The sequence below is a fragment of the Euprymna scolopes genome, chromosome 4 (assembly GCF_053919585.1).
Source record: "Euprymna scolopes isolate OS-2025 chromosome 4, ASM5391958v1, whole genome shotgun sequence".
Taxonomy (NCBI): domain Eukaryota; kingdom Metazoa; phylum Mollusca; class Cephalopoda; order Sepiida; family Sepiolidae; genus Euprymna; species Euprymna scolopes.
Genome location: NC_136485.1, coordinates 83,877,370 through 83,894,210, shown reverse-complemented (window position 1 = coordinate 83,894,210; position 16,841 = coordinate 83,877,370). Strand labels below are relative to the sequence as shown.

The window sequence follows — 16,841 nt, the reverse complement described above, 5'->3', positions numbered from 1 at the left end:
TTCACGCATGTGGAGACTTCAATGTTCACAACGTCGAATGGTTGACCTACTCAAACAAGACTGATGATGAGGGGAGGCTCTGTTATGATTTCTCCATTGCTTATGAACTCACTCAGATTGTTCACGAACCCACCCGTGTGTCCGACAATGACCAGTACTGAACCTTTATCTCGCAACTTGCTTTGAACTATGTACAGTTTCTGTTCTGTCTCCTCTTGGATCTTCCGAGCACTCTGTTGTTTCAATTAAGATAAAAATGAAATGTAATAAGTCCCCAGACATACCCCTCCATCGTACAGTATATCGATACACTAAGGTTGACTGGGATAGCTTCCGTACATTTATATCGGATCTACCTTTGCGTTCCATGTTTAAAAAGAATGTGTCCTCTATAGTATCAGACCTGACGGAATGGTTAATGGTAGGTATAGACCGTTTCATACCCTCGAAAAAGTTCCAGCAAAACCTAACAGCCAGTCATGGTTCTCTGAGAATCTGCTGCTGCCATTGCGCACAGAAATCACTTTTTCCACTGCTTCCAACGTAATAGATGTACGGAAATTAAAGCCGTTGTCAGGACTGCCAGCAACCATTGTAAGAAAGTAATAAAGAACGCAAGAGAGTTGTATGCTCTATCCGTCAAGTCCAAAGTAGCTGATCAGCGGTTTGGTTCCCACCAGTTTTGGCAAATAGCAAACAGAATCCTGAACAGATTCGTGTGCTCTATCCCAATTATTATCAATGGTCCTGAGGTAATCTCGTCAGCATCAGACAAAGCCAAACTCTTTGCCAAGCACTTTGCAGCTAATTCTACCCTTTGCGACCAAGGCCGCCAACCCCCAATATTTCTTCCTGGGCCGGCGCTGCTAGAAAGGACTTGCCTTGATAGAGTTACAAAATACACTTCGTAGCCTTGTAGGAGATGTCCTTTTCTCTTCCCTGCAACCTCTATCTCACAGAAGAGATGTTGTGAGTTTGTCTCTGATGTATCGTTATTTTCATGGAAAGTGTTCGACTGAGCTTCAGTCTATGGTCCTATCTCGCCAAACTTTCACAAGAAACACTCGTCTAGCTGAAAACACTATCAATATTTACCTCCATTCTTTATCTATGCCTAAACCTAAACGTAGATTCCATGAACAAAGTCTCTTTCTTAGAACTGCACGCCTGTGGAATTGTCTTCCGTTTTCCTGCTTTCCGGCTGTCAACAATATGGTGGTCTTCATGTCTAACGTAAATACGTTCTTGATGAGCCGTTCCATATAAGTTAACAAATTTACCGAATGTTCATTTCTAATGATTACTATATTGTCCAATTTCTACTATACACTGTTTAAACCCTATCCTCGAGTAGCCTCGTTGCCTAGATAATGTGGTGATGTCTGTGTAAAAAAATATTTTCATGAATAAATACATTTATTTATTAAAACAAATTCCATATTTTGAATTATAAAAAAAATTCTTCATCAGGAAAATCCTGGATTTATTTAATTATTTTTTTTCACGTCGCATGGCTGTTGCAATAATTTGTGTGACGTCTTCAGATGCTGTCGAAATCTTGAATGTTTGCCCCAGCCTGGTTGTCAGTCAACGCATGTCATATAATATAAGCATTCAATGTTTTTAACTAATGTTGATTTATGGAATATAAATTAAAACTTTAACGGTTAATAACATAATTTTCAAAATTATTTGCATTTGTTTTGGTCTTAAAACCGTAAAAGTTCGAATTTCTATTTCATATTTCAACGGTGTTAAAAAAAACAGTGAATCCTTATATTAGATGACACGCATTGGCCGCCGCTTTCACTGTAACGAAGATTCAGGACTTCCTACAAAATACGAAAACGCTCTAAGTATTATCATCACGGCCATAGGCCGTAAAAAAATTAAATAAAATGAAACCTGGATTTTCCTAATAAAGAATTTGTTATGATTCGAAATATTGAATTTGTTGTAATAAATAAATCTATTTATTTATGAAAAATATATTTGTACTTGTTTTGGTTTTAAAATCGTTAATGCTCTAATTTTTGTTACATATACCAAGTGTTTAAAAACAACAGTGAATCCCTATATGATATAACACGCGTTGACTGACGCTCAAACCGGAACAAACATTCAAAACTTATTATTATCACCAACGCCACACGATGTTAAAAATTATTTAAATTAAATGAAAGCTTGAATATCCCGATAAAAATTTCTTATAATTCGAAATATTGAATTTCTTTTAATGAAAAAATGTTTGATCTTTCTTTGGTCTTAAACCCCTTAGAGTTTGCATTCATATTCCGTATATACACAGTATTTAAAAACAGTGAAATTGAATAATATATATATATATATATATATATATATATATATATATATATATATATATATATATATATATATATATATACAATGGTTGTAAAATGGGAGTAAAAATATATATATTAAAGAGTGGGGCCAGCAACAATTGTTCATTTTTAAGATTTATCATTTTTAAATATTTCAAAATATTTCCATAACGCGCTTCGAGTCTTATTTAACTCCCTTCAGATATTTTTATTTAAAACTTTTTTACTTAAAAGTTTATGGGATTACTTTTTCGAGATTATTTTAGTTCGGTTAGTTCGAATAATATGTGGATGTGAGACTGGATGGCTCCGATGAGATTGGTTAAAATTCATTGGATCTGTATTAAGCCAATTTGGTGATTGGGAGGTGAGAAGTCTATTTGGTGAATATTTGTATTTGTCCTCTTTGACATATTTGTGTCAGTGCATGTGTTCTTGTGTGTAAAGGTAAGTGATTGTGCGTTGTGTGCGTGTATATGTGTATGGGTAAGACTCTGCCATTTTTCCACATGTGCCTTTGCCTATATGCGTTCCTATTTACTTATCTCACCACAATGGCATAGTTATTAAGAAGGTCAGTCCTCAGTATAAACATACACACATACACATACATACGTATATATATATATATATATATATATATATATATATATATATATATATATACACATACACATATATGTATATACATGAATGAAATGGAAAATAAATGTTAAATTCATAAAAAAGAAATAAAATAAGAGTAAGGTATACATACATATACACACATATATAAATCCACACACGCACACATACACACACGTACATATATATTCATCGTTTGAAATTGCCTTAGTCTGGAGGGATTTTTTCATTGAATGTGTGCAGAATAGTTTACTTTGCTTCTAATTGCTTGCTTAATTTGGGGAATCGGTATTATATTGGGTGTGCTTGTGCGTACCCGTGTGTATATATGTGTAGGGTACTCGTGCGTATGTGAGCGCGATTCATTGTGCTTTTCTTGATTCATGTGTAGGGCTGCACACTTGTATAAACATGGTTTTTGCTTATTCATATGTGTGGTTATTGGGATTCATTTAATGTGGGAGTGAATTTTATTATGAATTATTTTTCTTGTCTTAGTAAGTAAAAATAGTTGTCGGTTTAAATAAATGGTCAGTATACTAAATTTGCCGCCACTGCATGTATTTATGTGTTGTGAAACATGCAGGTGTCTATTTTCTACAATTTTACTGTTGAATCGATGCAATATTTTTTCTAGTACTGACGGTTTTAATGGCGCCTATGTCGAATTACTCACATGTTGCACATTTTATTACATAGATAATATTTCTATAGGCGCAGTCTCGATATTTTTATGTTGAATGTTGGTGTAGAGTCTAGGAATGTGTATGTTTTTCCCTCTAACATAATGTTACAAACTCCACATCGTTGCTTGTTGCATTTTGTCACTCGTGGTGTTGTGTGTTGATTGAGTTTGGATGAAGTAAGAATGCGTTTTAGGTCTTTGGTTTGAGTTTGCTTGTTATTATTTTTGTTGTCTTAAGAAAATCGTTTAGTTTTTGTTTTGGTTAAGTAGGGCGAGGTTTTTCTTTATCTCTGTGAAAAGTTATTGGTTGTTTGTGCTATGTTAGGACTTGTTAATCGCGTTTGGAGTGTTTTCAATTCTTCTACGGGTATATTTTAGCCAGTTGGATACCCTTGTCTATAAGTTGTGGTGGGTATTTTCTCCTTCTTAGATTATTTCGTAGTTCCTTAATTCGGGTTGTTTGTAGGTGTTTATCTTTTACTATGGTGCAGATTGTGCGTGCTAGCGTGTAGGGTATGTATTTCATGCAGCTTTTAGGGTGATGTTTTAAAAGTGTAGATATGGTTGGGTGTCTGTAGGTTTGTGGTAGATGTCTGTGATAATGTTTTTGCTTTTTGATTTTTATTAGCATGCCTAGGAAGTGTCATTCTGTAGAGCTTTGTTCTTGTTTGTATTAAATTTTTGGATATAGGTTTTGAAGTATGGTGTGTAAGTCATTGATGTACCTCATGTGGGTTTTCATAGGATGAAGCAGCCATCGTAGTATATTTTCCGTTATTCTATAAATAGGTTTTACCGTTTTGACCGAATGCTCTATCATTTCATATAGTGTATACATATATATATATATATATATATATATATATATATATATATATATATATATATATATATATATCATCAGTTGTAACTTATGATGTTGAATCTTCTTGGAAACATTGCGAGAAGCAACTCAAGCTGTAGCAGTAGAAGTCCTTGGAATACCGAAAAGAAAACACCAGGATTGGTTTGACGAAAGTGACGATGAAGTTAAAGCACTGATTAACCAAATGCACTGATCTCACAAATCTTGGATTGAGGACAAAAACTCAACAGTGAAGCACACAGCCTTCAAAAAGTGTAAAGGTGAGGTACAGCGAGCTCTCCGAGCTATGAAAGAAAAATGGTGGTACAATAAGGCAATTGCACTGCAGGGAGCTGCTGACAGCAAGAACACGAAAGCCTTCTATGATGGTCTGAAAGAGGTATTTGGTCCTCAGAAAAGTGGTGCTTCCCCATTAAGCACAGCCGATGGAGAGGCATTGCTGACTGATAAATCAGATATTCTCAATCGTTTGAAGGAGCATTTTGAAACTGTCTTAAACACTTCATCTCTCATTGACAGCGATGTTGTGTCCTCTATTCCTAAGAATCCAGATATTCCAGAATTGTCATTGGAACCTGCTTATCAGGAAGTATGGGAATCTATCAAACAAATTGCTTCTTGCAAGTCCCCATCACCAAAGGATCCAATTCCGCCTGAAGGGTACAAGCATGGTGGGCATGTGCTGGTAAAAAGCTCCATGCTCTCTTTGTAAAGATATGGAAAGCAGGCCGAGTTCCACAGGACTACAAAGATGCCTGCATCAAACATCTCTACAAAAATAAGGGAGTCAAGAATGTCTGTGACAACCATCGGGGGATATCTCTGCTTTCAATTGCAGGAAAGATTCTGGCTAGATTCATTCTAAACCGAATCATAAATCGTCTCGTTGATAAGGTGTGTCCAGAATCGCAGTGTGGGTGTCGGTCGGGTCGCGGCACCATTGACATGATATTTTCCTTACGTCAGGTGGCAGAAAAGGTCCGTGAGAAAATCAGGAATTGTATATGGTGTTTGTTGACCTGACGAAGGCCTTCGACACTGTGAATCGCGATGCTCTTTCGCAAGTTTTAAGAAGGCTTGGTATTCCAGAAAACATGCTGAACGTGACCATTTCCTTTCACGAGGGGATGAAGGCCAGTGTTGTCTCAGATGGTATGATGTCTGATCCATTTGATGTTACGAATGGGACCAAACAGGGATGTGTAATGGTGCCAGTCCTCTTTGCGCTCTTCTGTTCACTAATGCTGAAACATGAATTTGATGATTTGGACACTGGTGTCAAGTTTCAATTTCGGTCATCCGGTGGCTTATTTAACCATCAACGGTTACTCTTCTTCGCACAGAAATTATTCGCGACTTGCTCTTCGCTGACGATGCCGCACTGGTAGCCACGTCCTTTGAGGAAGCCTAGGTTCTTCTTGATCGATTTTCAGCCGCGTGCAAGGCTTTTGGCCTGACAATTAGCATAAGGAAGACTGAGGTAGTGTATCAGCCACACCCTACCCCCAAACAAGTTGAAGGCGTAAAGCAAAATCCACCAGAGTATAGATTTCCTGCGCGCAAGCTGAAAGTCGACGGTCATGATATCAATTATGTCAAGTCCTTTCCTTACCTTGGTAGCAAGGTGAACCAGGGCGGTTCTCTTGATGATGAAATTGTCAACAGGATTGCTAAGGCCACTTCTGCCTTTGGAAATCTTAGCCATCGCTTGTGGAATGGAAGGGGTATTCGACTAGACACAAAAATCCTTGTCTACCGTGCTGTTGTTCTTTCCATTCTTCTTTATGGGTCTGAGTCATGGACTCCATACAGACATCACATTAATCAGTTGGACGTTTTCTACAAAAGCTGTCTACGCTCCATATGTGGTCTTAGCCTCCGCGACAAGGTATCAAATACCGAATTATTCACAAAATGCAAAATATCTGGCATTGAATTATTCCTTATTCAACCGCAAATACGGTGGGCTGGTCATGTATTGAGGATGCCCGATGACAGAATTCCAAAAATTGCGATGTACAGTCAATTTGAGAGTGGTAAAAGAATTGTCGGATGTCCTTGGATTAGGTACAAGGACAAGTTGAAGAGTAACTTGTCTGCAGTGAAGATACCATACAGGAGTCTTGAAGATGAGGTAGTTGACCGAAAAAGATAGAGATCAAGGTGTTTTGAAGGTCTCCAGAGGTTTCACTCTGAAAGCTTAAGGCAACTGAAAGAAAACAGAATAAGAGCAAAACGACTTCCAGCCGCACCAATATCTGCAGCATTAAATCCACATTCATGTTCTATTTGTGGCATTGTCTGCAAGTCCCTTGCTGAACTAAAAAGTCATCAGAGGCAAAAGCATAAATGAGTTTTAGAAATATGGGTTGCCCGAACCTCATACGTCGAAATCGACGGGAGAGTCCATCATATATATATGAATATATATATATATATATATATATATATATATATATATATATATATAAATATATATATATATGCATATATATATATGTATACTCTTATTTTGTACATATATTTATCATTTTTATTCCATTATATTTATGCATATATATGTGTATATGCATATATATATATATATATATATATATATATATATATGTGTGTGTGTGTGTGTGTTGCATAGGGGTTATATTAAAAGGGATGGTATATGTTATATATTTGTTGTTGACTGTTCATATTAGAGTGTTCACATTAGTACGAGAGATAGTGACAGGGTATAATTTTAATACAGACAGGGGCATTTTAATAGTGGGTGTGTTACACTTTGAGAGAGGGATTAGATATATAGATAGAAGAGATTGATAGACAAAGATTAACATTAATACATGTCTGACAGTTTTAGGAGTGTTTCTATAAGCATGATATTTGTTTAGCACATATTTTGGAGATGAGGATTTCAGTCTTTTATCATAATGAATGAACATTCATTAATTCTTTATACTGAGAGGGAGGCAACTTCTTACATGATAGAGAGACATTCTTAGATGAGTTTATACACACGTTCTTATAAATACAGGTGAGTGGAACACAAGCCTTATAATACACATTCACAATAACTTTGTCTGTTGAATAACATAACACGAGGACAACAGTTACAAAAATATGATGATATTCGTTTATTCCATTCCACCGATCAATGACTTCGCATCAAGGAATTCAAAGTCTCTACATGATTCCCTTCTTCTACCCTTCGCATCCAAGGCGGATGTCAGCTCTGTCTGTCCGACTGACTTCTGAATTCCCTGTCTACACTGCCAAACTCTAACTATATTGAGAATTCATGACGTCACCGCATGACCAAAGAAGCTGTGCATATCGGACTCGTGGCCTGACATGCCTCATGTTGTCCATAATATGCCCAAAACACATGCTTGCAAAGAAACATTCTCCAACCTCATTTCCGACTAACCTATTTTACAAATATCTTTTTCATTTTCAAATCCCTTATTTTAATTTCATTTCATTTTCATAAACAAAATTGAATCATCAAATTCCTTTTTCAATAACATTACTAACAACACATTCCTTTCCAATAACATATCTGTATTATTTTTTAAAATTTATAATGGGAATTTTTACCAAACCTAGCGTCACAGGTTCGAACTCTCGGACATCCTACCTCATTTTTACTTACAAGAACAGACGACTGAGCTCTAACATGTATATGCACATGACCGACCTTGTGCCCAACTATGCTCTCGTGGTGAGACAAGTAAATAGTAGAACACACGGGCACACGTACATGTGGAAAGAAACAATTACAGATTATAACCCATACCCATATACACGCACCAAACGCACAAACACTCACCCTTATACACACGCAAGCGTGCACTGACACAAACACATTAAAGGGGAAAATAATAAAAATATTAACCAAATAGACTTAACACCTTCCACCCATCAAATTGACTTTACGCTGACCCTGTCAATTCTAACCAATCTCACTGGAGACATCCAGTCTGCCATTCACATATTATTCGAAAGCACAGTTGGGCTAGCCAAACTAAAATGATCTCCAAAAAGTAATTCTATAAACATTCTCTAAAAAACAAACTTTTAACTAAAATATTTTTATTTAAAATTGTATGAATGAGCTAAATAAGGATCGAACGCGTTATAAAAATATGAAAAAATATTAACAAATGGAAAAAGTCTTAAAATCAACAATTGTTGCTGTGTACACTCTTATATATATATATATATATATATATATATATATATATATATATATATATATATTACATTAACCGATAATTAAGATATGTCTCATTTACTAGGATAAAACCTAATATATTGAATTAAATATATACACATTGAATTGTGTCATATCATTGGTAACATGCTTATAAATCAGAAATAATCCATATATGGTGTTTGTTTTCGAAAGTTGATCATTTACATATATGAATAAAAATAAATGTATGAAAATTGTATTCTTATATTCACTGTCTTTTCGAATTTCTATGTTAGTTTTATTAAACATTCATAGTTCAAATAACAATTTTATTTGCTCTAGACAGTGTTAATGTCTATAAACACGTGATTGTTATTCTTAATGGCAAACAAGGTAACATTAAATTTATCATAAATTAACCCGCCAACATTTTTGTTATAACTGTTAGAAGATACTTTTAGATTCTAAAATATCACGAGTTTAATGGCATTCACAATGTACATATTTAGTCGATTCTGATTAAATTGTAATATTCAATCGAATTATTAATCGACAACATTATCAGCTTAAAAATAATCTCCCTTAAAAAAGTGTTTTATGTTAATACTGTCTATTAGAAAATTCTTTATATAACCAAATAACATGTGAATACTAATATGAAGGCCTAATTACGCGTGATCATGCAAGCTTTCCTTTCTATTTTCGCTGATTGGGGAAGTATATATTTAAGTCGTGTTTGGGTTCGACTTTTCCGCAAAAATGCACACACATTTTTGCTGCTTTGTAAGACTTATTGGCCCAACTTCGTATATTCACCTTTATCTGTTGCATATATTAATAAATGTTCTATTGATCTTGCATGTCTGGTTTATGTTGTCCTATATTGTTTAGAAGAAATTACAATTAAATATACAATTTTTTAACCAGACTTTTTTATCGTTCTTTGCACCCGTGTATCTATAGCATTTTTGTCATTCTGTAATGACAAATTGCCTGTCCTGAGAAAAGAAAAATATTAAATATTTCTAGTGTGCAATTACTATCAAAATTTGAAATTTTATAATGAAATGTTACTATTCCTTGGGTACAAATGCCTTTTCTCTTAATAATTTTTGCAGTGACAAGAGCAAAATATTTTCATTCGGCTGCAATTATTATATGTTGATGATTGTTCGAATCGTGTTTGAAATACATGATGTTTGTGGAAGATAAAGATACATTTTAATTACATTTGAAATTCGTATATTTAAATTATAAGTGAAAACTTGTTTATATTTGGTGTATGCATTATTAATAAAAACGTGCTAACTTTATTTATTAATAGGTACAGCTCTACTCCAGTAGTAAAAGCCTCGGGTCGTGAACTCAGCTTTGTGTTGTTGGTTGGAATCTTTCTGTGTTATTCGATGACCTTTCTGGTAGTAACAAAACCGAACCCAATTACGTGTGGTGCGCAGCAGTTCGGAATCGGATTGTGCTTTTCTATAACGTACGCAGCAATTTTGACAAAGACCAACCGAATCGCACGGATATTTCGGGCCGGAAAACGAAGTGCTAAAAGACCGAAATTTATTAGCCCTAGATCGCAACTCTTCATCTGCGGCTCGCTCGTCTCATTACAGACGACCATTGGAATGGTTTGGTTAATGATGAGCCCACCCACAGCAATCGCGTTCTATGCGAATCGCAATGACCACCAATTAATTTGTAAGGCTGCGCATGGTTTCTCCTACATGATTGGATTCTCCTACCCAATCCTTCTGGTAAATATATGTACGGTATATGCCATACTTACCAGAAAAATTCCAGAAGCTTTCAATGAGTCCAAATATATCGGCTTCACAATGTATACGACTTTTATCATATGGTTGGCATTTGTGCCAATTTATTTCACAACAGCGCACAATATTAAGGTACGCATGGCGACCATGTGCTTTTCCATAAGTTTGAGTGCCACAGTGGCGCTGGTTTGTATGTTCACACCTAAACTATATATTATCCTGCTTCATCCTGAACGGAACGTTCGTCAATCTATGATGAGCAATAAGATGGTGGCTACTAAACCAAATTTGTCAGTGACTCGTGTCGACTCGGGAACACAAGCAGATGGTAAGTAACTCATATTTATTCGACAATCTTATTTTGGAAACGATTTCCATGTGCAAGCACGTTTTAAAATGTATATTATTTAAATCGCCAAGTATCCAATAGATTTTATATGATGAGAATGTGTTACGTCTTCTATGTTTATCACCCGCTTTTCTTTTGTATATAAAACATTTTGTATTTAAATCTTTTATTATACAACTTGCATATCTGTAAATAAAAGTTATGTTGAACATGTATTTATTTTAAAAAAGAAAAGCGCACGATTAAAATGATGTTGTCACATTAGACAAATATTACAATGAATCTAGGAAAATAAAAGGTGTTGTAAAAATATTTTAAGTCATGCGAAAGGAAAAGAAAATCCACATTCTCAGAATAAAAATATCTTGAACAGGTTTAAGCATAGACTTCAAAAATAAAATGCTATATTGTGTTATAGTAAACAACTTCTATAAACAAAGCAGATGTAATTTCCAAGCTCCGACAATCTTATTAACACTTAATAATAGTAAGAGTATAGTATTATTTGGATTGAATCTTCAACCTTCAGAATACAACCTTTTACAATTATTTTTTTCTAACTACTAACCACTGCGTCATGTGTTTTTGGGGACAATTCTAGAACGAATTTTAGGAGCCTTAAACAGTAAGTTTGGGCGACTGAAAAATACAATTGATAATTACTTAGGATCTCTATTCAGTCATGGCTGATGGTAGAAGAGCACGCTACCCCCCTGAAGTTAATAAAGAGTTCCACTGGAAATTCCGTCCAAATTCCTGAGTTTGACAGAAACATCCACGAATTCGACAAGATACGTCTGAAGAAGGTCAGAGGTTACATCGATCGAAACATTGTGAAAATTTGACTCCAGATTAGAACAGTAGTCTGATGTATCCAAAATATACGAATAAATTATCCTCATCTCAAAAATTTAGAAACGTTTGTAAGAATATCGCATTTAATCCTGTAAAATAATTACATCGAATTACAATAAGATAAACTGCAGAGGCAAATCGTAGCACAGTAGATGCGTCTTATAATAGTAATTATTTGATAAAAATAATTTCCTCTAATTTTTAAATATATATTTTGGTTTAGTTTAGTTTGTTAGGATGTCAAGCATCCATGACTCGCTATCACGTATAATTTTAATTTTACTTTGCTTCGTGTTTTATGTATATAGCAGTTAATATCGCATATGTGACGTGGTTCTCGATTGATCGATTGATTAACTGTGTCTAACTGTGTCAAATATATAATCGAGAGTGAGAACATTGAGAAGAATATTCTCTTGTAATATCTCTAGTTATCATGTTTAAATAATGAGTTCAATCGTTAGCAATTGTTTCTGCAGAACTGTAAGTGCCGATTTAGAGTCGAAAAAGTTGATGAATAGATAAATCTTACTATTTACGTATATGGCTGCGAATTCTACACTGGTAATACATTCTTTATCACGCAGTTTGCATATTTGAATAACTTAAAGGGCATCTCATGTTATTTTAGATCCCAATGAGTAGATTGGTTATAATGTTTTTTTCAATTTCAATTTAATCCTGAAATATATTTTGATTTAAGTTATTACTTACGAATAAGTGACCATTGTTTTTATTCACGTTGTGGAATTTTCTAAAAAACAGATTTATGTATAGCACTAGAACCTTCTTCTAGTTTTTCTATTAATTCCTGTATAAGGTAAATAAAAACAGTAATGACAATGATTGTTCTTCCCAAAAGAGTTTTATATTGTGGAGAAAACAAGCAGCCATAGACAGATCATAATTTTGTCTCATATTAAAGTGCCAATTTTATTCTTTTTAGATATAAAGAACACTTCTTCGCATGAAATATCAACTGAGACATTTAAAATGCCCTCTATACAAGTATTAGTGGTTTGTAATGAATAGTCCTTTATTGCTGGAGATATACGGGTCATCAGAGAAAGAATTTCATAATAACATTTGAATCATACAACCATTTTATTATTTGCGAATAAGAGTTTCTTGTCAAGTCCTCGATCAGTTTGAACTATCATTCGAATGAGGCAACCTGCTTTGTATGTTTGTCTGAGATACGTGTCATCTTCTCTTTATAAATACAATGAACTCATTTTTCCCCTCCGTGTTTGACCATATTAGGAGGTAAAATCTAGACATTTTATGCAGATGTATCTGTATCACGATATCATTATGCAGATGTATCTGCATCATGATATCTTAGGTGTGTTATAGGCATATTACCTTTCCATTACCTCGCTGATCGGAGTTTCCTATATTTTATCTGATGAGAATTCACTGCCAAAACCGGTTACGATCCATGGAAGTAGTAAAGTCTGCTCTCTCTAATAAATTCATGCTTCCACCGCCACCCATTTACACCGTCCGTAACCGTTCATAGTAGACAATTACGGACGAAAACCGGGTTCGGTTTTCGTAAAAAACTGGACTGCAATTTAAGTGAAACGCACCAGGCTTACTTTTACGTTGGTTAAAAATAAAAACAAAAACAAAACACAAAACTTTACATTTCCTTTCATTAAAATAAAAATTACAATACTTCAATTTCGTTTTATTTCGCGTTCTTCAGCAATTATAACATCATTTCTTTTGCTTTTTAAATTGTATTATTGGGGGGATTTTCCCATTTATCTTTTCTCTATTTTTTGTTTTCCCCATCTTTTTATTTCTCAAATTTATTTCTTCTCTCTTTCCATGTTTCCTCTTTATTCGGCATCGTTTCTTTATATTTATTTTTTCCTCTGTTTCCGTTCACACGATCTTTCAATTTTGCTTATTTATTTATTTATTTCCGTTTTTCCTCTTCCTTCGGTAAGTTTAACATCGTTTCTTTCTTTGTAAAAAAGCCGGGGACTTTTCAATCTCTTTTTTTAATTTTAATTTTATTTTTTTCTTTATAAACATATCATAAATCATTTCCGTTACATTTCGCTTTGTCAGATGCCTTTCTCTCTATTTTCATCTTTTATTCCCCCCCTTTTTTCAGTATTCTCCTTACAGGCCGCACTAGGAACCCATTTTTTCCCATTCTTCTTTTTTCTTCTTCTTTTTTGGGGGGTTGGTGGTGGTGGAAACGTCCATCTCACGTTCGTATATAACAAAATATTTCTTTGGGTTAATTTCGGGGTGCTAAAACCGTGGTGATGCGGATTCTTCCATTACACACAATCGTGCCACAGCAACGCCTGCCAGGGTACAGCTAGTAGGGGATAAAATGCTACTTTTACTAAAAGTAATGAAAAAAATATTAATATGTCATTGGTATCGGTGTTTCATTAAGTTTTAGGCATGGCTCAATGTTCATTTGAGAAGATTACAGAAGACAGACACTATTAGTATGAATGAATTTTCCTTTCATAGAATCTTAAACCAGTTTCTAATCTTATTTAAGCCTAATTGAAACCGCCTATGCATAGTTTATGATGATGGAAACTAAGTTCTTGCCGTTTTTTTTAATTTGCATTTAAGAGTAAAATAAAAACTAACAACCATGTAATCAATCATGTATTTTTGAAGATCTGAAAATAAATTCATTGAAATTACCAAAATCAAAATAGATAAAATGCGAGAAATTAATTTTCAAAACAAAACGGTAAAAATTGGTTGCCTACAAAATATTATTTACTCTCCGTACCGTGAGCAATCACTAGAGTGTTAAGGATTTACAAAGTTTTTTTTTTTAAGTTTTATTTTGATATTAAAGATAGTCGACTCCCTTTAGGTTTTCCTATGCTTTTCTATCGGAAGGTATAGTTTCAACGCTTGCTTTGGAAAAATCTAACAGACATTCATAACGTTTGCTTTGTAAAATGTAAAATATCAGCCAATGAAAAAATCCTTGACATCAATATGGCAAGGAGAATTACGTTGCTCCTGATTAAACTTTATTCTTGGCTTAATGCGTTATCGTTTGTTTGGCTCAATGCGATGGGTTCATACAGGTATAATCTGTTTCTATAGACGTTAATTGTTTGTTTCCGCTCAAGTAAGTGAATGATGTGTACACATCGAAACAGTGCAGTTGTTGATATTTTGTTTTTTGTAATAAGTTGTAAACTTAAACGACATTTTGAATTTAAAATATTTCCATTTGTTTCAGAAGTTGAAATGTCGCACCGGTTCAAAAGGTCGAGTTCATTCAGCAGCGCCTACAGTCGATCAACGACGGCTACCCAAACTCAGAGCATCAACGGAAAAAGTATCAGCACGCAAACATTGGAGAGCCTGACCAAATCATACGACGGGCGCGACGTTGAGCTTTAAACAAATCAAAGGCATGTTTTAAAAGGGCATACTGTAAAAACAGCGAAATTATTCTTGCGATGAAATTAAAAGCAAGGATGAAAGAACAATTAACATTGGGATGAGGAATAGTGTGTGTACATATATATATATATATATATATATATATATATATATATATATATATATATATATTATATATATATATATATATATTAAAGCCCCGAAACAGTGTTTTATGGTAAACAACTGACGATCTCCATAACAACATCGGTACTCTTGTTAGTGCATGTAAGAAAATACATTCAGCGATATGGGAGATTAATTGACATACTGAAAAAACAATATTACAAGTAAAGACACATTTTAGAAAAATAGTTTTAATTTTTTTCTTAGTCTATTTTATATATATATATATATATACATATATATATGCATATATATATATATATATAGAGAGAGAGAGAGAGAGAGAGAGGAAGAGATAGAGAGAGGAAATGTGAGAGAAAGATATCTGATTATGTCCTGCCGCAAATAATGAGTTAATTTGATCAAAACCACTAAACTAAAATGGGTGTGATTTCGCATACTAATTATCGTAGAGGTATAGTTTTGCAAGTCATTTGATCGTGGAAGTGAGCATATAAGAAGGAATTTATAATATAAATTTAGCTAAATGCAATAATAACATTTTCGGTTTATACTGTTCTTTAAAGATAACGAGGGCAAGAATTCAATGTAGATTACATTATGCATGGTATAATATAACAAGATTATCTAATTCGGCTTTCTGAATAATAAATTGATTACATAATAAGCTGATATTAATATTTAGACATTAATAATGAATTAAAACACAGTAAACGTTGTTCATGGAAGATTTGTATTAACATATGTAATAAAGAAATAAGTTTTAGAATGATTTCTGGTCAGTTCCTTATATATATATATATACTTCAGAATAAAATTATCTCACAATCAATGTGTATTGAAACCTGTGTATTTGCTCATATGTTCTCCTCTGAAGAGTTGTAGGCATCGAAATTCTATAGGATAAGGAGTTATAATAATCCAAACGCAGTCTTTGTCTTACATAAGATAATAAAAATCCTTGGACTTGAAATTTAAACATTTCCCGTCATAAATTTGTAAATATATTGAAGTACTTAAATTTTATATATATATATATATATATATATATATATATATATATATATATATATATGTGTGTGTGTGTGTGTGTGTGTGTGTGTGTTTGTGTGTGTATATACATCATTAATATGTTTTAACGAAAATATTAATATGTTAAAATTACAATAATGTTCATATACCAATGAAGTTAAAGTCAAAATTAATTGACTCAATTATTTAAGCTTCATAATTATCAGGTTCTATAATCGAGCATGCATATAATATTTTCACAAAAATCAAGACACCAAAAATAATGTAAAAACATTGTTTGATAAATTCTGAACCATTTTTAATATTATATTATTTAAAAAATATTTAGAAATAGTTACTTTTCAGTCGGCAAAACAAACTATTTATACGTATAAGAATACACCCATAATCACTATTTTAACAGATCAAACAGTTGTACCTACCGCTCCCTCACTCTGTGATTTACTTTCTATTTTTATATTTTTCCGATAGGCTTCGAATTTAGTAATGGTCCCCTTTTTGTATTTCTATTTTTTAATGATATTTTAACCAGTAACCTATTTTAATATTAGTTAATTCTTTTGTATTTTCTTTATTTTCTTAATTAGT

General features: G+C 33.5%; 1 protein-coding gene across 2 annotated transcripts in view; it reads left to right on the top strand.

Annotated features, from left to right (window-relative positions):
- The window catches only part of LOC145268573 (metabotropic glutamate receptor 3-like), a 1,374,385-nt gene extending 1,359,179 nt beyond the window's left edge, over positions 1 to 15,206 (top strand). For both annotated transcript variants that reach the window (XM_080124032.1, XM_080124035.1), the window contains 2 exons: positions 10,027 to 10,811; positions 14,929 to 15,206. In XM_080124032.1, coding sequence (XP_079980158.1) covers positions 10,027 to 10,811; positions 14,929 to 15,092 — 949 coding nt within the window. In that variant the 3' untranslated portion in view covers positions 15,093 to 15,206. The remainder of the gene's footprint in view (positions 1 to 10,026; positions 10,812 to 14,928) is intronic.
- Positions 15,207 to 16,841: the final 1,635 nt, after the last annotated feature.